Raw genomic sequence first — 24,712 nt, forward strand, 5'->3', positions numbered from 1 at the left:
ATGGTACGTGTAAGAATACTAAGCTGATGAGAGAATAGGATTAATTGAGCATGTGGTAGAAGGAAAGAAAGAGAGGAGTCCAGAAACTTCCAACTCTGTGGTTGGAGAAAACAATTTATAGAGGAGGAAGGGTGAGATGGAATATACCAGTGGATAGCTTATACCTTACCTATTAAACAGTCTACAATGACATGGGGAGAATGCAAGATAGAGAAGGAGGAAGGCAGAGGACAGAAGAAGGAGAAGAAAAAAAACAACAATGAGAAAAGAGCTCGATGATGGGATTTTGGAGTGCGGATTAATGTGAATAGTAGTTTCTTGGTCAGGGGGGGCAAAGTTAAAATAGGTGAAAATAATTTATAGTGGAAAATGTCTGCAAAAAAAACTCTTCCTCCAGAGTTAATCTGAGCAGGGAATATAAGTGTGGAGGAAACATGTTTGAGATGGACAGGGGCAAGGGGGCATCTGCCTCCGGACCAGTCCCATAGTGGGCAACCTTGGGCTGAGTCATGTGAGTCGAGTCTTGCCCCCTGGGCTAAAACTTGCCAGCCCTCCCTTGGAGATGGATGAGAGCGAGTTGTAAGGGGGCATACTGATCAGCCAGGGATGAAAGGGAAGAGTTGTACGCTTTGTTCATCCAGTTTAATTTTTGCAGAGATCAAGAGGGAAGAAACTTAAACATGCCAAAGCAAGTTGATGGAGTGAAAATCACTAGCATAGAGGGGAGGGGGGGATAGGTAGGGGGAAAGCATTTTGTGACTGTGAAGAAAGGAGCAAATAGTCAGAGAGTAAAGAGACCTGGAAATCAGATCAGGAACACTGCCCATCATTGTAAGTGCTAGAATATGTACATTAATGTAAGGAGGAAGTGAGACAAGACATGATACCAAGGAGATAGCGAGAACAATCATGAAGGGTTTAAGTTTCACATTATAAGGGTGGAGGAGTCAGATGATAGAAAGAACAATAGCCAGAATTCAGAATCTAAGAGCAATGGTAGAATATGTAGACCTAGGTGGGTGGAAAATGGCAGCTACATTTAAATGCTGTTGGTAGAAAATACAGATAGCATGCACTCCAAAGGAGCGTATACAATACTGGCTACTGGAATTGAGGAGGAGAACAACGACCTCTACCATGGCCCACAGGAAGTGGCGTTTGGGAGAACGAGAGCCGACAACAGTCAATGATAGCTTTCACTGCCATGTCATGCTGTAGGACTCAGGTTTCAGTTACAGGAAAGAGCTGGATGAAGCTATTAGTATTATTGTATATTACAGCAAAATATATCTTGGACAGGTACAGCTTTGTTAGTGAGAGCAAACATTCCAAAGAGAACACCAGATAGGATATTGTATGAAAGGTTTACATGAACTGCACGGAGTCTCAGTGGCATATGACTTGAACATAAAAACAAACTTACCCCGCAGGAAGTCGGAAATTAAACAGAAATTTGTGCCTCCCAGCTGTAAACATGCGGGTTTCACCTAAAAACAAGGAATTGTTATTAATATTCATTAAACATCATGACATAAGTGCACTGAAAACAGTGGAAAAGTTTTATAAAGTTTTGTTGCAAGAACGCTACTGAATGTTAATATATTAGCAGAGAGCATGAAAAATATAATAGCAGAAGGCAGAAAAATTCCATTCATTGGCCACCACGATCTCCCTAGGTCGATCCATAATCTGACTACCCTTACAGTGAAGTATCCCTTGCTGTACTGATGAAAACATCTATCCAATATAAAATACTTCTTCTAACAAACAAGGCCATCAACAAAACTGCACCGACATACATTTTCTCACTCAAACTATCTCCCAACTCGACACCTTCGTTCTGCACAAGATCTGCGTCTCTCCCACTCTCATTACATCCTCAGATTCCCATTTATAGGACTTCATTCGAGCTGCACCCACTTTGTGGAATTCCCTCTGTCGCACAGTAAGACTTTCTGCTAGTCTTCAAACCTTCAAGTGTTCTCTAAAAACCCACCTCTTCAGGCAAGCTTATAATATTCCCTTAACCTGCATCTTAATCTACCCTATTACCACCCTCTACTCTGCTAACACAAGACAACAGCCCTCTGACCAACACTGCTGAGTGACTGGATCATACAATCATACAGCCCACTAAACCCTTTTTACCTTTGCATTCTGGATGGACCAATATGCAATATGTAGCACTTACCCGCTCACATCTGTCTGTCTTACCCAGTATTGTTTTATTACTGTGTTTGTTCCCAATTGTAAAGCCCTATGGAATTCACTGGCGCTGTATAAATAAATAATGATGATGATGATCTTTCAGTCAAAGTGGATACCTTATTGTTACCTGCACAGAACTCAGTATGAAAAGCTCTCAACTGTAACCCAGTCTGAATATGTTCCACTTACAACAACACTCAGTTTTCTATACTTAAGCCTCTTATCTACCAAGGTACATACCCCCCCCCCCCCCCCAAGTCCTAGAATTATCATATGTACCAGACTGTTATGTGCAGCTGTATCAAAGGCTTTGGAAAAAAAATATATATATATATTACATTACATCCACTACCCATATACAGTTTTCAATTTACCCCCTCATAAGACTACTTGGTGTTGGTGTAGCACATATCAGTCTTTTATGAACACATGCAAAATATACATTTAATATTGTGTATGGGTTAATAATACATATTATACAGAATTTTTTGATCGACTAAACACTCGCTCCATCCGTCTCTCTCCCAATCTGTGCTCCTTCAAACGGGCACTTAAAACTCACCTGTTCCTTAAGGCCTACCAACCTTCCATTTAACCTCTCATCTCTTCTGCTCATCCTCCTTTGACCCCTCTTCTCTCTCCCCTTTGATTCACTGGCTCCCTTTTGTGCCTGACTTTGTTTACCCTCCCTTAGGATGTAAGCTCGAATGAGCAGGGCCCTCTTCCCTCCAGTCTCCATACCTGTTCTTCTGCTCCGTCTCTACTGTATCTGCCCTCCCGGAGTTTCTGAAGTACTGGTACTTTGTGTTTATTGTTCTGTACTGTTCTACCCTGTATAGTGTACTGTATAGTCTACTGTTTGTACTGTGTGTGGCGCTGCGGAAACCTTGTGGCGCCCTACAAATAAACGATAATAATAATAATAATAATATTTAAGCGGTCCCTCTATTTATCTCCTCCACCTAATCACTCGCATTATAGTGGCTAAATATGATCAATTTGATTTTTTTTTTGGAATTTACGGACTTAAAAATAGTTGCAAGTTTAGACTTTAACTCTCACTTCTTCGTTTCCATTTTTGCTATAATCTGAATTATCTTTTACAGATCTTGTTATCTTATCCGTATTTGCTTAATGCCTCTGTCTAGTCCCTTCTAGATTGAACATTTTAAAAGGTCTGTTTGCACATATCAATTCTAATCCTGTATTTATCCACATCAGTTTCCTTTTATTTGCAGATTGTTTGCCATAAGGGGTATACATGTGAGTTTATATTGGTTTTAGAGGATATCACGGTCTATGTGCTTTAAATCTTCTCAAAGTTGATTCAATGCAAACTTTCTTAAATTCCTGGTTTTTGTATCTCTCCTACAAATGTCTACTTAAAACACAGGTTACATGTTATCATAATGATCACGATTGCCTAAATACTCCCTAACCTGTACATTCCATATCATTTCTATTAGTTAATACCAAGTCCAACAGTGCAGCACATCTTCCACCAACAGGGAATGGCCATTATCTTATAATATTGATAAATAATAGGCTCCCTTTTTCAGAACTTCTGGATTTCTTGTCCCAATTTATATTACAGTTGATAAAATCCCCGTAATTAGAACCCCATTATGCTTTGCTGACTCTGCATCAATTATTTACTCTGTAACACTCTTATATTTGGTGGCTTATAAGAAAACACAATCAGCACTTTCATGATATCTTTAGGGCCATATTAATAATGGGTCTGATGGAGCTGCAGCTCCAGGCCTCCACACTAAATAGGCCCATCAAGATCATGCCTAATATATTTTTTAATAGACTCTGTTTGTTTAATGATTGAATCATCTGGGCCAGGATCGGGAGAGCCTCTCTTGGGCAGGTCTGATCGTTCTCACTCATAAGTAATGTGTTTGATGGCCAGCTGATTTCACTTACAGTGAATATCTGTACCAGCAGTACCATGCGGCATGACAAGGACAGGGTACCTCCTCCCTCCCGGCAACGGTGATGTCACACACATCTTCCCGCCACTCACTGTGAGTCACTCTGCGCCCCTGCAGAGACTGTCTCTCTGAAAGTATTCATCCAGGAGAACAATCAACATAATAATTGTCAGCTCTAGGCCCATGTAGCCCTTAATCCAGCCCTGGACATCTTTTTTTCCCCATACATCCACCCAGAAGGCCTCTGCATTTTCATTTTTATTACATAAATCATCCCACAAGTTAGGTCCTAAAGATGATTTAATATAAAGACAAATCCATCCCCTTTTCTATCATAATTATAAATAACATGCGTCTCCTCTAGTCAGGCTTCTGCTATGCCCACTATATCATCACCCTCCAACAACATTCATTTTATTTGACTTATTTGACTTAACATGAGGTATCACAATGTTTATGCTTTGCCAGCTTTAATTCTAAGCACCTCCTAATTCCCTGTTCACCCCCATCTCACCAGCCACAGCACTCTTCTCCATGCTGGAGTTACTGCTATTTCCAGAATCTGCGGACAAATGAGAAGTGTGTCCCTCAGACTAAACGCAGTTAAAATCATGCGGGTGAGTGACTTACCAAAGAACCTATTAGCTGTGGATTCCTGTAAGTTTCAGCCAATGAGTGCAGGAAGGGGTTGGGACTTATACACAGTTATAAGTCAGTGTGCAGAGGCTTCTGCCCTTCCTGCTTCCGGATTCCTGAGAGCTAGGCTGAGTACTGGTTTCCAGATTTCTTTTGTATTTCTGTGTGCTGTGTCCCCCTTTTTTCTCTCCTTTATTTCTCCTTGTGGTTCTGTCTTTTTATTTTATTCTTTTTATTTTACCTCCTTTCCTCCTCATTCTTCCCTTCAATCTCTCCTTCTTTCTCTCTCTCTCTGCAGCGCGGGGCTCCGTGTATTCTCCCTCCCCTCCCCCCCCCCTCCTTCTCCCCTTCTCTCTCCGCTTGTCTCTTCCTCCTTTGTGTAGCTGACAGCTATGTCTCGTCCTAGCAGGGTGAGGAGTGCCCCAGCCAGGTACAGGGACGCAGTCCCCGCAGCCCAGTCCCTCTCTTCCCCAGTGGTAGCCCACGTGGAGACAGCGCTGTCCCCTATTCCCAGCGGTGTGGCCGCTAGGGGGACTCGCAGTGCTTCTCCATTCAGACACAGTCGGCACAGGTCCCCTTCCAGCGGGCGGCGGGCAATGAGCTCCACCGCCGGAGGTTCTCTGGTTTCTGCGGGGGGGGGGGGGCACTAAGGCAGCCCCCGCAGCTGTTAAGGGGGCCAATGTTATTAACAGGTGTAGCGGGATAGCGCAGGGGGACATGGGCAGGCAGCAGGACCCTCTTCCTCCTTCCATTAACCCTCAGGGCCCTGGTATCTTCCGGAGCTGGGAGGGAGCAGGTGTATCGTCTGGGGGCATATCTGAGGCATCAGTATCACAGCGGGAGGCCCCTTCTCCATATAGGGGGTTAGGCCCTATCATTCGGGACCCCCTGGTCCCAGGGGGGAGGGCGGAGTTGACCCGGACATCAGGGTTCTCTAGGAGTCAGGGAGCAGTCTTTTTGGGAAAGAGCTCTTCCCTCGGTTTCCCCGTAGCGGACACAGCGAGCGGGGATCTCTTCGTCTCTGCGGGCCCCTGTTCGGGGGGCGCTGATGTTCTTGTGGGGGGTGTAAACTTGTATTCTTCCGTAGCTCCCCCCCCCTCATTTGCTCTTTGCCCCTACCCCCCCTCCACGTCTCTGTCCCAGGTCAGGGGCGGGGGTCCCCCTTTAGTTCCTCCTCCCATCCCGGTGGACCCTGTCAGTAGCCTTCCACGGGGCGTGCAGCCGAGTATCAGCCTCAACAGGCTGGGGGGTGGGGAGGGCTGGAATTTACCTTATCCCCCGGCTGGGGGTGTGGCTGTCCCGGGTAGTTCTTTTTCCCCTTCCCCTCCTTACCCCGTTCCTACGGGATCCTATACTCATTATTATCCGGTTCCGGTCTCCCCTGCGGGTGCGTTGGCGGCGGGTCATCAGGGGTCCCCCTGGAACTTTCCCCCTCCGTCGGGTTTGGTCGGGACAGGTCAAAACAGTCTCTGGGGTTTACCTCCTGCTGGTGTTCATCAGGTTGTTTCCCACGTTAACGTGCCTGTGTTTTCAGAATACCAAGGTCTAGGAGTATCAACTTCGCTACAGCCCCCGAATCCGGCTGTGGTCACAGTAGAGCCACGGTCCAGACGGAGGTCGCATCTGAGAATCAGGCGTCGTCGGCAGGCATACCGCTGGGAGTGTTGTCGGTTCCGGAATCTCAACAGGTTGCGATGGAGACTTCGGCGGTCCCGGGGCCATCTGGGGCGGCAGAATCCGGTCGGCTGCGGGTGCGGGCGGTGAGTTGTCTAATGTTGGTTTATCTCTCGCACTTACACATAGCCCACCCATGTCATCCACTGACGAGGACTCCCCCTCTTCATCGGGGGAGGGTCCCTGGAAGTTGATTAAGATCCTTAATACTCACTTCAGTAGGTCAGCATCGAAAGGAGATAGACAAGGGCCTGTAGTGAAGTCGTCATTGAGTAAAAACCCCATGGTGCTCTGTGAGAACACCGCTCTTTTAGCAGGCATTCGCCCCTGTATTACAGATAGGATTAAGAAAGGTTGGTTTGTAGACATGTTCGAGATCACTAAGGCTAGCAAGAAAGAGCTAGAATCGGCCCGAGGGAAAGGGGGGATAGGCGAGGACGCATACAAAACCTTCTCTAACTGGCTGTCAGGTTATTGCTCCTTCGCGGCGTGCTATATTGACACGAGACCTCAAGCCACTGAGGAGGTCTGGAAGTATTTGCATATGATAAACGAGATGTTTATTAATGACCGCCCAGGTACGTGGCGCAAATACGACAAATTATTTAGAGAGAGAGTAGAGGGTCTGGTAGACATGCCATTGGGCGTTAAGGATGTCGAGATCTGGATGCAACTAAACCGCGCTAGTTTAGCCTTTAGTTCAGGGGCACAGTGGAATCGGTTTCCGCAAGGGGGGAGACATGGAGCTCCCCAGTTTGCAAAAAACAGATGCTTCGCCTTCAACAATGGAGCGTGCGGCAGGGGTGAATCTTGCAGATACAAACATATCTGCTCCTACTGCCGCGGTGGCCACGCAGCCAGAGAGTGTCCGAGGAGTGCCCCCGGCCTCTCCAGAAACCGTGGCAATGATAACAACGCTCAGTAAAGCCCCATCCCCCATATGTAATGACGCACTTGAAAGATGGCTTAGACTGTACCCAAATACGGAGCAGGCTTCCTTCTTAAGTGAAGGCTTTCGCCACGGGTTTAGGCTCCCTATCAACACATCAGTTAGTGCTAGGGCCTCTAGGAACTTAAAATCGGCATACTTATTCCCTGATATCCTAGACGAAAAAATCCGTGGAGATAAGCCTAGGCCGCATGATCGGCCCATTTGATTCCCCCCCCTGGCGGATTTAGTCATATTCCCAGTAGGTATAGTCCCTAAAAAAGTTCCGGGTAAATTTAGGCTTATTCAGCACATGTCACATCCCGCAGGCAAGTCCGTTAACGATGCCATAGATCAGGACATAAGTTCAGTGGTTTACCAGTCATTCGTAGAGGCTTCAATGCTTATTCGAAGGTTTGGAACAGGGGCTCTTATGGCCAAACTAGACATTGAGTCGGCTTTCAGACTACTTCCCCTACACCCGGAATCGTTCCGGTACATGGGTTTTAAAATTAAAGATAAATATTTTATCGACAGATGCCTTCCCATGGGGTGCTCCTTGTCATGTGCTTACTTTGAAGCTTTTAGTTCCTTCCTTCACTGGGCGATCCAGGCGGGCACAAGGCAAGAGGGCATCGCTCATTACTTGGATGATTTTCTATTCATAGGCCCGGCTGGCTCTTCAGTGTGCTCTGATTTGCTATACGCGGCTCAGGCTCTTTTCTTGGTTATGGGGGTACCAGTAGCCAGGGATAAGACAGAAGGCCCATCATCTTGCTTGTCGTTCCTAGGGATAGAAATAGACTCTGAGGCGGGCTGCTGTCGCTTGCCAGCTGACAAAATAGCTAAAATGGAGAGTTTGATATCCAGTACTCTGGCCTCTCCTTGTCGTACTCTTAAACAAATTCAAGCGTTATTAGGATCCTTCAATTTTGCATGTAGAGTTATACCCATGGGTAGAATCTTCTGCAGGAAACTGCAGTTGGCCACAGCAGGCAGAAACAGACCCCATGCTTTAATAGCTCTGAGTGACGAGATAAGGGAAGATTTAACAATATGGGTGACATTCCTTCAGAAGTTCAACGGTTCCAGGATTTGGCCTTCACCTCCCATTTCCACATTAGAGTTAGACCTATTCACAGATGCCTCAGGCGCTAAAGGCTTTGGTGCTTTCTTCCAAGGTCGGTGGTGCGCTGCTTCATGGCCGCAATCGTGGATAAACGGGGGGGCTTACAAAGAATTTATTGGTATTGGAGCTCTTTCCCATAATCGTAGCGCTGGAATTGTGGGCCTCTCAGCTGTCAGGGCGTAATGTTTCCTTTTGGTGTGACAATTTGGGCGTGGTGCAGGCGATTAACCATCAGAGCGCTTCCTCTAAGCCGGCAATTAATTTGCTACGCGTTCTGGTGCTTCGTTGCCTGGTCTTCGACATAAATTTTCGCGCCAAACATGTACCTGGTATAGACAACTGTATTGCTGATTCTCTGTCCCGTTTTGAGTGGGAGCGCTTTAGATCTTTAGCTCCCAGTGCTGACCCCGTGGGTACATCTTGTCCATTTTATGTTTATCAGATGGTCGGTCCGGTTTAAGATTCTTAGCAGAGGCCTCTCTAGCACCAAGTACGTGGAAGGCTTATCGGGCAGCCTGGAAACGATGGGAGGTTTTTCTGTTATCCGGTCCCGATCGTTCCTCGGGGGATTCTAACGGTAAGATAGACTTCATGTGGGGGTGTTACCAGGAGGGCCTTAGTAGCTATGCTGGCAGGTATATCGTTCATGGCCAAGTTACAAAGTGTACCTGATCCCACTAAATGATTTCTAATAAGTAAAGCGTTAAAAGGCTGGTCTAGGCTCCACCCCACCCCCAAGGATAGGAGAAAGCCCATAGATCCTATTTTATTGTCCCGTATGATTTTTACTTTACCGGATATTACATCGGACCATTTCGAAGCTTCCCTGTTTGCGGCTGCATTCTCCTTAGCTTTTCATGGCGCCATGCGAGTTAGTGAGTTAGTTGCACAATCCAAAAGCAGGACAGATGCTTCATTATTAGGTAAATATGTGGTGTTGTCGGACGACAGCATTCAAGTGAAAATTAGGCGATCAAAAACAGATCAGGCAGGGATTGGTCATTGGTTCACGCTTAGTAAAATACAGGATCAAAGTATATGTCCTGTTAAAATTTGTAAATATTTCTCCAGCATTAGGCCACATGGATCAGAGGTTTGGCTAGTGCATGAAGATCTCTCCCCCCTCACCAAATTTCAATTTCATGCGGTTATGTGCAACACTTTAAACGCTCTTGGTTTAAATTCATCAGAATTCGGGACGCATTCATTTCGGATAGGGGCGGCCACAGTGGCCGCAGCAAGTGGGGCTTCAGTAACTTCCATACAAAGGCTAGGAAGATGGAAGTCTGGCTGTTATAAATCGTATATTCGTCCTGATGTTTAACATGTGTTTTTTCCCTCTAAGCAGCTCTTCTCTACCTCTTTTCTCCTCTAAGCTAGTGAACCCAGGGTGCTAGGCTGCTCGCCGCTATTTGCGGGGGCGTTGAAGGGCTTTTTCCTTATAGGTTTTCACCTTCACCTGGGTTGCTGCTTTTCCTTTCGTTTTGTTAGGTTTAAGGTTGGAATTAATGTTTTGTCACAGCATTCACCTCACTCCCTACCTCCTAGTTTTAAATAGGTTTATTTTATAGTTGTGGAATTTAACTTCAGTTCATGGCAAATATGTTAATGTTTCTTCTCCGCTTAGTTAGTTTTTCGTGCTTTATTGCTTATCCTCCTCCTTTTATTATCTCGTTTTAGGATCCAATTCCTCTATGATTTCCGTTTGGGTGTTGGGTCACTCCTACATTTTCTGGGCTAGCAGACATCCGTTATCTCGTAATTGTCATTGGTTAGCGGATAACGTTTACATTAGATGGATAGGTAAACGTGGTTTAAAATGGGACAATTTGCTCCCTCTTCTTTCAGAGGAAATTTTATCATTTGGTGTGCCGGACGTTTTAGTGGTCCACGCTGGTGGAAACGATGTGGGGCAAATTAAGACCCTGGAGTTAATCATCAGAATTCGGCAGGACACGTATGCTATTTCAAAAAGATGGCCTAATATTAAATTATGCTGGTCCTGTATTGTTCCTCGTAGGCATTGGAGATCTGGTATGCCCGCCATTAACATCGGGGCGGCGGTACGTAAAATAAATCAGGTGGCCAGTAAAATTTTTTGTTCTGTGGGTGGTTCTGTTATAAAGCACCCTTTGTTGAAAGTAGAGTCCCCCTTTTTATATAGAGTTGACGGTGTTCATTTGTCAGATGAGGGTGTTCGTTTGTTTATTGACCAGCTTTTTTGGCGTTTAAGGCGAATTGTTAGGTCTGTAGTTGGCGGGCCGCATGTATAATTTCATGCGGCGTGGTAGGAGAACAGTGCAGTCTGTAACTGTGCATATGGTGCTTGGTTGATCTTGTCATAGGTCACTACCCCCCTGCGGTTATGGTGTCATACCATGGTTGGTCCGTTTTGTTAGTAGGACCTTTGGGCCAGTTTTGTATGGTTTATACTGGTGGAGTTTATAGGGGGTGTAGTCTTGCCGTTGGACTTGATCTTAGCACCGGCCAATAGATAAGGTATGATCCTGGGTTGGTGGTATTATGGTCTGACCTTTCCACCGTATTAGTTTTGCGTTCCTGACTGCCCTGCTCTCGTCCGCCTTACAGTCCTATTAGTTTAAAAATAAATAAATACCGTCATTCATTCCAACTTTAATTTTGTGTCCGTGTCTTTATTTGGTTTGGAATAAAGGTTTATCCCAGGTGTGTTATTTGGGAAAAACTTCCCTGCTATGCATTTTAAACAAGTTGGGGCATCATCATCATCATCATTTATTTATAAAACGCCACTAATTCCGCAGCGCTGTAGAGAACTCATTCACATCAGTCCCTGCCCCAGTGGAGCTTACAGTCTAAATTCCCTACTATAGACAAACACTCGCACACAGACAGACAGAGAGGGAGAGACTAGGGTCATTTTTGATTACAGCCAATTAACCTACTAGTATGTTTTTGGAGTGTGGGAGAAAACCAGAGCACCCGGAAGAAACCCACTCAAACACAGGGAGAACATACAAACTCCACACAGATAAGGCCATGGTTGGGATTCAAACTCATGACCCTAGTGCTGTGAGGCAGAAGCGCTAACCAGTAGGCCACTGTGCTGCCCATTGAGAATAACCGGACTAGCACTGGGAGAATCAGCTGCACGGAGCAGCAGGTGGTTGAGTGAAGAGGCTAGTAAAATGCAAAGACAGCAGTGCAGATTTCAAGTGTTACTTCATGAGAACAAAAGCTCACCGCAACTGCAAATCCTCTATGCAGCTTGAAAACGAGTTTATTCAATGCATGTGGCGTAAAAAAAACAAAAAACCAAAAAAAAAAAAAAAATACAAACAAACAGCTACTTGGGTAAGGGTTGCCAATCATTGAAAATATTTTTTACAGATGCATTATTATACTACAATTAGTGTTTTACAAAATTTAAAGTAGACAAAGCATCTCAAACAATAGGGTGGTCTTAGTTTGTAAGTCGGTGTGTAGGACCCTGACCACATAAGTTTACAATCCAAGTTAGACTTTATAGCATGCTCCAGAGACTGGAAGAAGTTAAGTTCATAGGGTACAGAGTGACAACTATTTTAAGAATGTGGAAGTCAGAGTGAATTGAGAAACAGTAAAACAAGAAGAGAGTTCACAGAAGGCATATTACTCAGCACAGAAAGAGCGCAGCTGATGAGATACAGAATATATAATTGTATACTTTAGTTCTTTTGTATATTTCAGTCACTCATGTTTATGCACCAGGTTAGAAGTTCATAGACCATTAATATAAGTTTGTATAACACAAATTTGTATAACACATTGTAAATTTATTAGGTTTTGTTTAAGGGCAGTCTCCTTTAGACAGCAGCCTTTACCATTTTTTATATCATATTGTTATACAGGTTACATATGGATTCACAGTGCCTGTAATTTGTGTTGTATTCTATATCAGTGAGACATCTGATGCCGCATAGATAACAGACACTGAAGCAGATGTCAACATAATCCTATGAACAATATCAACCCTTAGTGATGTTTAGTCATCTACCAGCTGAGAATACAACTAGGACAAACAGTGTATACCATTCAGGGAGGGATGTGTTAGCCACACGCATTAGCCTCTAGTAGGATCTACTAGCATCAGGAACAGTGCATCCAATAGGTAATGGAATGCTTGCCCAGTCTAATATTGGAGGTATTTTTAGCTGTACTGCATACTGTTCCAGCAGGCAGCTCACGGTCCTATTTCCACAGCCAAAGCTGTGTAACAGAACAGAGAGCCTGTTGCTTAATTATCACTGGGTCACAGGCAGAAAAAGTCATATCCAAAACACAAATTATTCACTCTATGTATAACATAATCATCTACAGGGGTAGCAACTTTTTTTTAGGTAAACATAGTCAAATTCCCATGTAACAATATTTCGGCTATATTGGCATGCTAATAGTTTTTGGACAACTTCCTAATGCACCCAATGCCAAACTGTGCCGTACTAATGTAATGTTTTATGTGGCTTTTGGGTGGGGAGCCTTTTTCAATAATTTTAATAATATTAGGCCCTTCTATAAACAGTCCAGACATTAAAAATGACACCAAAAGCAATATAATGAATGCCTAACTGGAAAGTGCATGTGTGTTTGGTTGATGTAGATTTATGTTTTCTCTACGTACTTTAGCTGGGGACAATTCTCCCAGGGGAGGCAAACTTTGCCTTGGGTCACTTTAAAACCATCTCTGAAAAAAGTTTATATATTAGGTTAGTACTCACCTCTCCTGCTACACCACAGTGGTGGAACACTGGTACCTCTGCATGCTGCTGACTGCTCTAATGTAGGGCAGTGCTATACCACCGCTTTAATTGTGCCTTCTACTGTATTATGCCCAACATTCAGAGGGACTGCGACACTGGAAGGCATTCTAAGTGCCACAGTAACCGCTGCCACAACATAGGAAATTTTGTGGGAATAATATATACGTCTTCTGGGTACATTACCAATGTGAAATAGTTTGGCTACAATCACAAATCTAGGGCTCTGTACATCAAAAGTGATACACTGCTATCACAGGTCATCACCCCAGCAATGGAAAGTAGGTTTCACTAGTATCAAACTGTTAAAATTATGGTAACTTGCAGCAATAAGTAATATTGCATTGCCACAGTAAGGATAAAAAAAAATAAGTATTAATAAATAAAGCCGGGGCAGCATGGTGGCTAAGTGGTTAGCACTTCTGCATTACAGCACTGGGGTCACGAGTTCAATTCCCGACCATGGCCTTATCTGTGAGGAGTTTGTATGTTCTCCCCGTGTTTGCGTGGGTTTCCTCCCACGCTTCAAAAACATACTAGTAGGTTAACTGGCTGCTAATAAATTGACCCCAGTCTGTGTGTGTTAGGGAATTTAGACTGTAAGCTCCAATGGGGCAGGGACTGATGTGCGCGAGTTCTCTGTAAAGCGCTGCGGAATTAGTGGCGCTATATAAATAAATGATGATTATGATGACGATGATGATGATGAAAGCCCCGAGTGTCAATGCCTTTCATGTTCAGTAATGCTGCATATCAGCATAAGGTTTAGAAATCGCTATATTTGCAGTATCTTGTCTGCTCCACATCTATGTACCTTTTATTTGAATACATAGACATTACAATAGTTAGGCAATGCAATAGTGCATCTTGTTGGTGCAATTATTCTTTGTATACTCCAAGACAGGTTAAATATGTTTTGGAAGCCAAATAATGATTACTTAAGAAGTAGTCACATTTTATTATTTTATCACAGTTTTGTATAATACTTGTATTTAACTATATAACAAAGGAGAACACATGGTAAAGTTTACATACCCCTTAGAACAGTCATGTATTACACAATGATATCATCATTGCATAATTATTTTTTTAATATTACAAATAATTTACAATAATAAACCAGAAACAGATAAATATGTAAAGATTGAAAAACAAACAAATACTGCTGTAATTAATATTATAGATTTACCATCACTTTATATCTGTGCACCATTACAATACCACCCTTATATATTGCTGATCAATAGCCCTTCCTTGCAGGCCTGTAACCTGCACATCCCCCACATTCCTCCCTCCTCACCTGCGATCTTTGTACCATATGACTGAATGAGTCACATGACATGGTGAGTTCACAGACATCACAACAGCCTTAATACAAACGGAAAATACCAGCATGAGAGGGCAGGGAAGTGATATAAGTGAAAGGGCAGCTTTCAGCTGCGTCCCTGGGTCCACTCTCCCCCTGATACTTCATTACAAGATACCTTACCCTTCCATTGCCAACCATATATTACATAAATAACCCCCTCCCCCATTGCCAGATAAAATGCACAGACACATAATGACCAGTCTTTTTGTAACCAGATTTGAAAAATACACTAGGTGCCCCTGCTTTATCCATTTACACTTTTGAGGTCTATATGGCCCCTGTCAAACACATCTAAAAAGTGCACGTTGCTGGAAAACACAGACACTTAAAATTTGGGGTTTGACTGCATTTTACATTTTTATTTTTAATAGAGCTGATCAGAAGTTTCACTAGCTTCTAAAAACATGATATTACAATATGATTAGTATTAAATAACACTTTTAACTCAAAATGGGAGAGGATGAAGAAACCCTGGTGTGTTGTCATATGGGTTTTCAGTGGTACTCTGTTTAGCAACGCTTAGTAGAATAGTATATATATTGAATGATAATCCTGTTGCTCATTGGATAGAATGGAAGGACAGGTCGGGGTGTGGCCAGACTTGTGATACAGAGAAAACACTTTCAGACAACCATTCTACAGCATGTTACAGTTTAAACAAAGTGGAATGCAAACAAAAAAAAACACACACACACAGCCATTTACTATAACTGCATTCTAGACGCAATCTTGTAGTAAAACATAGTATTCACTAATTAGTTTTTTTCCTGTCTAGTTCAAGTGACACAAGAAAAGCAAATTTCTGAAAAGTTGTGGTTTAATGCAAACTTGCACCTACATCCAATGTTAGTAAATAAATTTTAGTGAGTTTGGATGGGAAAGAGTGAATAGGTAATGTCAGCAAGAGACTGTCCTGGGTTACAGAAAGTGCAGAGAAGCAGCTATTTGTACTGTACATCTAAAACTGTTAAATATTTAGACTCACTTCAGTTGTACCATTTGTGGATTGGGAGCTGTCATGTTGATTGCTCTTACAGTAGGTCTTACTATGCTATATACATTTTATGAGCGATGACATTTCTATGACTTTTTAATACTTTATTTTAATTAGGATATTGTGTAAAGTTATTTTGACCATTATGGAAAGCACAAACAATACTATAATGCCTATTCTAAATGCGTTGAAATATATTTAGCTTAATTGTTTTTATTTATTTTCTAAATAGATACTTAAATGAGGTGTGGTCTTAATGGCCCTCACCTGTGGATGCAGCCAGTAAAGTAACCTCCTCATTAAGGTACTCAACATGTTCTCCTGAAGATGGTGCATTATGGGTCGTTCCTCTTCTCTTTGGTGTAAAGGACACTACTGCACCCCCATGTGCACGTAGGTGAAGGCCTAATACTTGAATATCTTCTAGCAGCTCCAGAATCACCTCTCCAGATACAGATTCACCTGCAGAGTAGCCATTTTTTCCCTCATTCTCCAGAACAATGTTCATTATAGATACCCCAGCCATTTCCCCCCTACAATAATGGGGTATACACAGTTAAGCAACAAAATGATTCATGGTTGTGACTAGTCATATAGGCAAAGCAAAAAAAATGCTGTGCTGTTTGTATTTTTGAAAAAGAACCTTAAAAAGATTCTGTTTCAGATGCAAACACCCCCCTGCCCCCCTAAGGGGGCAAAAACACCCCAGAGAGACCTGCACCAACTTCAGCGCAGCAGCGTCCAGACTGTAAAAATGTAATAAAGATGATCAAATGGACTTGTGGATTCCGATAGGACCAACAATTGGCTGCTGGGAATGTGTCACCGCTGTTTGTCATCGACACGCTGTGCAAAAAGTGCAGGCAACAGATCTTAAGGAGACTAGCCACACAGGAAAACACAATGTTGGAGGCTATGCAGTCACCTGTCATGAGAACATGTTCAAAACAAGGCAAAAGTGTGGCACTCCCTGGTGTCCAGAGATGAATTGCTGTTTGTAAGAAAGCAGCAAACTTCCAAAGAATCTTTTAAATAATACACTTGTCCTACTGATCCTTCAGCCAGTTCACTGTCGTTTTGTGCTGGATAGTACAGAGTGTTTTGAAAGCTCACAGCCAAAAAAAACACTTCCGTCATTCTCAGCCCAGTCCCCTCCCCACCCACAACCATTTGGCAGTCCAATTGATAGCCTGCATGTCATTCACCAATCACAGCTCTTTTCTCCACCTTACACAGCACAGCAGGATATGTGAAACTAGAGCTGATTGACTGGAAACTGCATCTCTGTTAAAGTTTGTTATTGTGAAGTTTCTGTGCAAGTTACTGGGGTGGAGAAAACGTGTGTGTATGAAGCTAATAAGCCTTAGACAAAGGAGAGAAAGAAAATGTACATTTTTTTTTGCTGTCGGTACATAGATAAGGACATCAGCAAATGGGCCTTATTCAGTTTTCAGTAGAATATTCTGACGATGCTGAAGATAGCTTCTTATTCACTTCTTATTCATGCTCCAGCTTCTTATTCAGAAAACTTTCATTTTAAAGGATTAAATCAAGTTGAATAACTGATTTCACATTAGATTAACTCTAAGGTGGGCCCGTTACACAAATTGCAATAGTATTTAATCTGGCCCAACAACGTTTTGGCCATGAAATCAGGTTGCAAAGTGGGCACAGATAGCATTTTGATCATTTTGAAAAAGTAGCTGTAGTTTTGCAAGGGTTAGTTGCCGTTATGTCACACATTTGATAGTGGGAATCAACACAGGGTGGTCAGTTACATACAAAACACGTGGCTTTTACCTGGTCCAACAACATTTTGGGCATGAAATCAGGTGGCAAAGTGGGCATAGATAGCATTTTGATCATATTGAATAAGTAGCTGTCAATGTTTTTATTAAAAAAATTACAACAAAAATAAATCCCATATCATTTTGTCCAACATAAAATAGACTATATGCAAGATCAGAGGGTAAAGAAGGACCAATAGGAGCAAAACTTCACATTATCATAATAACCGATTGTATTGCAATCCCTCCACAAAAACTACTGCATCACTTCACAAATAAGATAACTCATACCTGCCTACTCTCCCGGAATTCCCGGGAGGCTCCCGAATTTCGGGGAGTCCTCACAGACTCCCAGAAGAGTAGGCAAGACTCCCGCAATTTGGCGAAAATTCACGCAGGGAATGGAGGGGTGGGGCTTAATCGAGTCATTAAGCCCCACCCCCTACATTCAATATTGCAAATTTCGGCTTTTTATAGTGGGGGCGGGGCTATGGTGATGCGAAATGTCACCACACCCCCTCCTACCCCATGTCACATGACTTCTCTCCCGGATCTCCTGGGGGAGAAATCTTAAAAGTGGGCATGTATGAGATAACTATATACACCAAAGAAACATCACATCCCCTAACACAATACTCACACCCTTTACTGTCAGGAAAAGAAAACAATCTTTAAATGTATTGTGGCAAAGAGGGATATTTGCCACATTTCCCCTATAAGGGAACAGGTAGGAACACAGTTAGTCTGCAGCAGCAGGCTGCAGACAGGGTTAAGTTTTCCCTAGGTTCCTCTTTTAGCACAAACACACACAGGTGTTCCACATGGGTGTAATAGGTTTGCTTTGCTGTGATTTGTTGTAGTGCTGGGGTGGAGGATAAAGGCACTGTCTGTATGTGTGGATGGGACCACTGATTCCAGTAAGTGGCCGGCTTGCAGACAGGGAAGTTATGTCTAGCCAGATGTAGGTGGTGGGGATTTTTGTGTTTTTGGATGACTGCTGTACCATTGCTGGAGCTGTTTACCATCCTGACAACTGTTAATAAACAGTTAAATGGTTAAGCATACCTAGGGAGGTCTCAACCCCAGCCAGAGTTTACCCCAGCTTACAGCATTCATCCACCTCCTCTCCATTTCCCATACTTTCCAAACATCATGCAGAATGCTATCCACCACCTCACTACAGGGAAGGATTTTGCCCCTAATGGACACTTAACACCATGCACTCCACGTGTAAAATTAAAATCCGGACTAACTATAAAACGAGTGCTTATATCAAAACCCTACACCCTTTGAGCCCTCCATACAGCTACTCAGTGTAAGTGACTAAACCCTGAAAGACACTCCCTTCTAAACCTGATAAAAGTAATTTCATCGCTTACCAATAAACCCACATATGTAATACATTATCTGGAAGGATACAAGGTACGATAGAATATGTATCAACAATACAGAATATTCTACTAAAGTTCCTAGCATGGTCATCTGTCCAAAGCGTGTCTTTTAGCTTAGATGACATTTAAATAATACATTTTCACCAATAACGTCATCCTATGTCTGTCAACAATCTCATTTATGATCTCCTTCAACCTGTTTTAGTAAATACACTCTAATAATATCAACAGGTTTTTATTCAACACTTGTGGGACGGGCTATTGTCTGTTCGTTCTTCCCAGTCTCCCAATACTCAAGTTTCTTTGTACGTGAAACTGTGATCAGCCTGCTACATATTGGAAGACTTCAAACTAAGGGTCCTAGCTGTATTACCTTTCCTCACTGGCCTCCGACCCCATAATTCGGGTACCTCAGAAATATTTAGTGGAAAGAGAACTGGTCCTGCTTGATATAGTCTCTGAGGCAAGTGAGAGCACACCCAGCACTCAGTTTAGTCTAAAACCTTACCCACCCAAGAATGATAATCATTTTCATGGATGCCTGCATGAGTCCGAATTATTACTGGACTGGCATCGCTGGATGCACCTCTCTTCAACTATGGGGTCAAAGTACTTACGGACACAATACTCCTCAGACCATATCCCCTCACACTGTCTCCGAGCTCCAAGGTTAACAAATTTTCCTTTTATCCCTGAATTATTGGCAGGACCGATTGTACTAACAACTTGTCCTTCATCCCCATCTCATCAATATCACTACCTGAACAAGCCTCTGTCATCTATTCACAATTGAAAGAATTGACTGTGTTTAAACCTGCTGCCCACTTGACAGCTATGTCCGCCGTGTTATTAAAGTCATGTACAGTCATGTGTGTAAGCTTTAACTTAAATAACAGCTACTTCAGTTGGTAACTGTGTCACTGTCACAAGTCCTTCATGTAATGTGAGTGTTCTACTCATGTACTGTAATTGTCATAAAAGTTACTCAGTCGCCTTAACGTCGCCCCCTATCCTAGGAAAATACTGAAAACTAATGTTGATCAATTGATAACTCACATGCCATTCTCAATCCCACAAGTTCAGCTACTTGGCTAAGTGAGGAGGGCAAAGGGGTCAATTTGTCTAGCACCTTCGTCAATTATAACAATATCCAGTACACATCTGCCTGACTATGAAAAATATAAAACATGAAAATTTTACATTTTCTAAAGGTTTTCACTTATGTCAGATCTTGTGGCAAAAATCTTAATCAAATGTTCTACACAGTCATGCATATCTGTATGTCTACCTAATTTACCTTCAACTAGTCTCCTGTCTCCTTCCTTCCACCCTTTGTGCATCTAGAGACACACTTTGTACACTTTGTTCAGGAGACATATGTAGTTTAGGCAGAACTTAGGAGGGCAGATACCACATGCAATCTATAAAACAAATCATATTTCCACACCAAAACTCCTGCTTAAAATCAGCAGGTTCTATAAACATAAAAACAAAACCTTTAGCTACCTTCATGACTATGTCAGTGTAGTGTGTGTACCCCTAATTCTGGCCACTATCAAAAAAGTCTTAGTCCCGTGGGTAAGACAATAACTCTAGTATTGGACCTTTGGGACAGTGTGTATATATTATATTATCACTTAATAAGAAAAGAATGAGATAAAAGGGGAAGCAAGAGGGAAAGTCAAAACAAAGGGAGACACAAGGGGCCCCCATGCAGTGGGGGGGGGAGGGAAATCACTCAGTTGGGCTATTGGCTCACAATTTCAACGTTATGCATATAGAAAAAAAAAAGAATGAACAATAAAACATGTTAACCTACATTTTGGTATTCTGGGAGTACTCCTGGTAAAACGGGAGTGAGAGGGGTAGTAACCTGGTCGTTAGACTGGGGGGATTTAATCAGAGCTGCTGGAGATGTGGGTAGTGAAGAAACGGAGGCATCCCGATGTGCACCAAGGCCGTCTGTGACATACTTGTGCCAACTGAACCATTTTACAATAGTTGTTGATGCAGATGAGGAACAGGGTACGTCTATTGTCTCCATCTCAAAGCTATATTGAATTTTTGAGACAATGCGGATGATGGTTGGGGGGTAGGAGACTTCCAGTTTTGAGCTATCGCTGCCCTAGTAGCTATAAGCATATGTCCCAATAAGTAGCAGCCATGTTTAGGAATAGAAGTCGGGTATAAATGGAGTAAGACCAGGGCATGGTCTGGAGCAACGGTAGTTTTCAAAACAGTGGAAATCAAGGCAAAGACCTCGACCCAGAGTGACTGGAGCACCGGACATGTCCAAAAACCGATACACACTTCATTTTAAATAATAAATCTCAACCAAATAAGTTATCATAGGCCACCGCAGTTAGAAGAAAGAGTGTTACAATGACCCATTGTTAACTTGTCTTTTAAGGGAAAACTTTGTACTCCTCCTGCAATCCCAATAATTAATAAATATATTTCTTTGGCTGTCCTTATCTACAACAGAGAAGAACAAAACAAAGTATAAAATAACAAAGAAAAACAAACATTTTAATTTCTTTACTTTCAATCTTTATCATCGACCTGCGACAGGAAAATAAACACAAGACAACAGAAAACAAACAAAACAAAACAAAAAAACTCAGTCTGCTTTCATTCCTTGGTGACCATTGTTTCTATTCAGAAAAATTCCCTAGCAATGGTTATCTACAATCCTTCTATTGTTCTAAGGCTATATAGCCTCATTGCAGTCAGGGTCAATTAACTAAGACCATTTGTCTTGACACAATGGATGTCTCTCACCTACTGGATAGCACATACATGTGATTTTTCCTTCTCGGTTTTCTGAATCTAAGCCATTGTATGGACACCACAAATTTCTTTTATACACTTCTTTTTCCTGGCTGCACTTTATGAATGGAATAAAAACAAAAGTTTCTTCAGACTGTTTGAAAAACTGGTCTTTTTTTCTATTGCAGAGGTTTGTTTTGTTTTTTTCTAAATTCAGTCACACACACCATACACAAACACAAAATAAAATATACATTTAAGTTACTCCTCTTTAAACCAGATCAGTTACACTTAGCACAAATTAACAGTTAACTTACCTGTTTGTAGAATTACAGGTATGACTTGACCCCTGGCTATTAATTTCTCCACTACTCTCACCCATTTCAGCCGCTGCCCCTGCTGGAGGGACGCTCTCTTTTATTGTCTGTGTGGTACTTCTTGCATGTTATTAGCATGGGCAATGGCTGAAAAAACAGTGGGTTCACCATCTTCTTCAGAAACATTACCTTTAAAATTGCTTAACATCGGATATACATTGCTTGATTTATTTTTATCATTTTTGGTATCGGCTGTACTTTTACCCCCAACCGCATATGACGGCAGGTGCGCGCTTTTGCTCAGCAACGCCAGTTTCCGCTGCGCACGCTATCCTGCTACATGCTCCCTTTATTATTGCCACAGTTTTAAACAAGATTAGGAGGCGCGAGAACATGGTTTGGTAAGATGCACTAAGCACTCCACATAATTCGATATTCCAAAATGTTAGTGATTCTAAGTGTAAAACTTAACCTTTATTGAAATAATAAGATTTTGGATAAAAACAGCAAAATATTACTAACTGAATAAAATAAAATTGTAGAAATGTAGATATAATAAGCTGGTCACACCTCTTACATCTCAAATTCACAAATTCATACTAGAGGAATTACAAATGGAAACATCAGACACAGATCATCTATCCTCAAATAAAGATAAGAGAACAATATTAAAGGAAAAAAATCTACTTTCTGTCCAAATATTTCTATCCTACCTAAAGCATTAATCTACATGGAATTAGTTTCCAAAGATATCGATAGTTTACTACATACTCAGACTAATGGAAGAAAAAATGGCATTGAATAAAATGAGCCAATGGAAAGATGTAGTGTTTAAACCCTCAGATAAGGGGGGTAATATTGTCATTTGGCCCATAGAGGAATACAAATTGGAAGTATATAGACAATGACAATAAATGCTACGAAAGATTATCATCTAACCCTACGGATCCCTTTTTAAAAGATTATCAATAATTGATTAAAAATGCATTTGATGCTGGTATAATAACTAAAAAACATCCTGAATTTTTGTGGGCAGAGAATCCAAGCATTGCGACTTTTTATATTTTGCCCAAAATCCACAAAAATTAAAGGAAACCCCTAGAAGACCTATAGTTTCCGGTATAGCAAATCTTACGGAAAAAGCTAGTATGTATATAGATAATCACCTAAGGGAATTTGTCTATACACTGCCCTTATATACCTGGGACTCCCTTGATATAATTGTAAAAGTACATATTATTTTGGTAGCAGATGATACATGGCTATGTACCTGTGACGTTGAAGGCCTCTACAGTAGTATTGAACATCATGTAGGACTTCAGGCAGTTCGACATTTTTTGGATATGAAGATCCAATCGGACCACAATGGTTTCATTCTAGATCTGTTAAAATTTGATCTAGAAAAGAACTATTTTACGTTTGACAAGCGGTTCTTACAATTACGGGGAACAGCAATGGGAACAACTTGTGCCCCCACTTATGCCAACATCTATTTAGGGTGGTGGGAAAGAGAAGTGGTTTTCATCGAGAAAAATGAGAGATTCACAAAACACATAACGATGTGGTTCAGATTCATCAATGACATTTTCCTAGTTTGGGAAGGAAAGGATCTGTTCATCAAATTCATACGTCTTTTGAATATTATTGAAATCAATTTGAGACTAACATTTGAAATGAGTCAGATAAAAATTAACTTTTTGGACCTCACAATATGTGTGATAGAAAATAAGGAACTCTCAACCGATATGTTCAGGAAAACAACTGCCACTAATAGTCTCCTCTATGCCACGAGTTCCCATTTACCATCCACGATCAGAGGCATCCCTAAAGGAGAATACCTACGAACCAAACGCAATTGCAGTCAAGATAACGTCTTTGAACAATGGGCAAACGAACTGCAAATGAGATTACAAAGAAAAGGATATGGCAACAAAAGCTTTAAAAAATCATATAATGCAGTGAAAAATATCAATAGAGACTCTTTAATTTTCCCCGAAATAAATGTTGAAACCCCTAATGACCAAGTGAGATTCATCAGTAGGTTTAACAACCAATGGAGAGCTATACAGGATATACTTCAAAAACATAGTCATATCTTTAAGTTAGATCCAGATATATCAGAAATCATAGTGTTAGGAACCCCTCCAGCCGGCACAACACACCCCGGAGTCTACTCTGCCAATCAGGTGTTCACTGGAGCCCCTGCTGGTGGGGACAGACTGGGCTGCAGACTGGCAGAGGGTCGTGAAGTGTGTACCGGCTGGGGAGAACCCAGGCAAGCGGAGTGAGATCCACGCAGAGGTCAAGGGCCGGCAGCAGGTTGCAATTCCAGTTAACAAGCCGGGGTCAAGGATCACAGGCAGACAGGAGAAATGGTAAACAGGCCAGAGGTCAGGGTCACAGGATACACAAACGAAGTCCAAATCCAAGCCAGGGGTCATATACGGGAGATCAGCAGAAGTTCAATAGATAGGAACAGGAACAAAGCAGGTCAGCAGACTGGGAAGCAGAAGCTATAACCGGAAAGGAGGCAGCAGAACTCATTGCCTTAAATACACAGTTGGCCCAATCAAAACTTACATGCACCCCTGCAGACTAATGAGAAACATAACACCAGACCAATTAGGGCTAGTCCCTGATAGGTGCACACAGATGCAGGCTAATGCCTGTAACTAGTCCCCTTTAATTAGCCCACAAGCTGTGTCCTCTTTTGCGCATGCGCCCGGCTTCCAACACCTCCGGGATGCAGCGCTATATGACAGGCGTCCGGCCGTTGCCTTGGCAACGGCTGGGTA

General features: G+C 42.3%; 1 protein-coding gene across 2 annotated transcripts in view; it reads right to left on the reverse strand.

The window, feature by feature from the left end:
• Positions 1-16,759, reverse strand: part of ARRDC4 (arrestin domain containing 4) — a 35,794-nt gene extending 19,035 nt beyond the window's left edge. For both annotated transcript variants that reach the window (XM_075207702.1, XM_075207701.1), the window contains exons 1-2: positions 15,921-16,759; positions 1,424-1,487 (exon numbers count right to left, since the gene is read on the reverse strand). In XM_075207702.1, coding sequence (XP_075063803.1) covers positions 1,424-1,487; positions 15,921-16,179 — 323 coding nt within the window. In that variant the 5' untranslated portion in view covers positions 16,180-16,759. The remainder of the gene's footprint in view (positions 1-1,423; positions 1,488-15,920) is intronic.
• Positions 16,760-24,712: the final 7,953 nt, after the last annotated feature.

The sequence above is a fragment of the Mixophyes fleayi genome, chromosome 4, assembly GCF_038048845.1.
Source record: "Mixophyes fleayi isolate aMixFle1 chromosome 4, aMixFle1.hap1, whole genome shotgun sequence".
NCBI lineage: Eukaryota > Metazoa > Chordata > Amphibia > Anura > Limnodynastidae > Mixophyes > Mixophyes fleayi.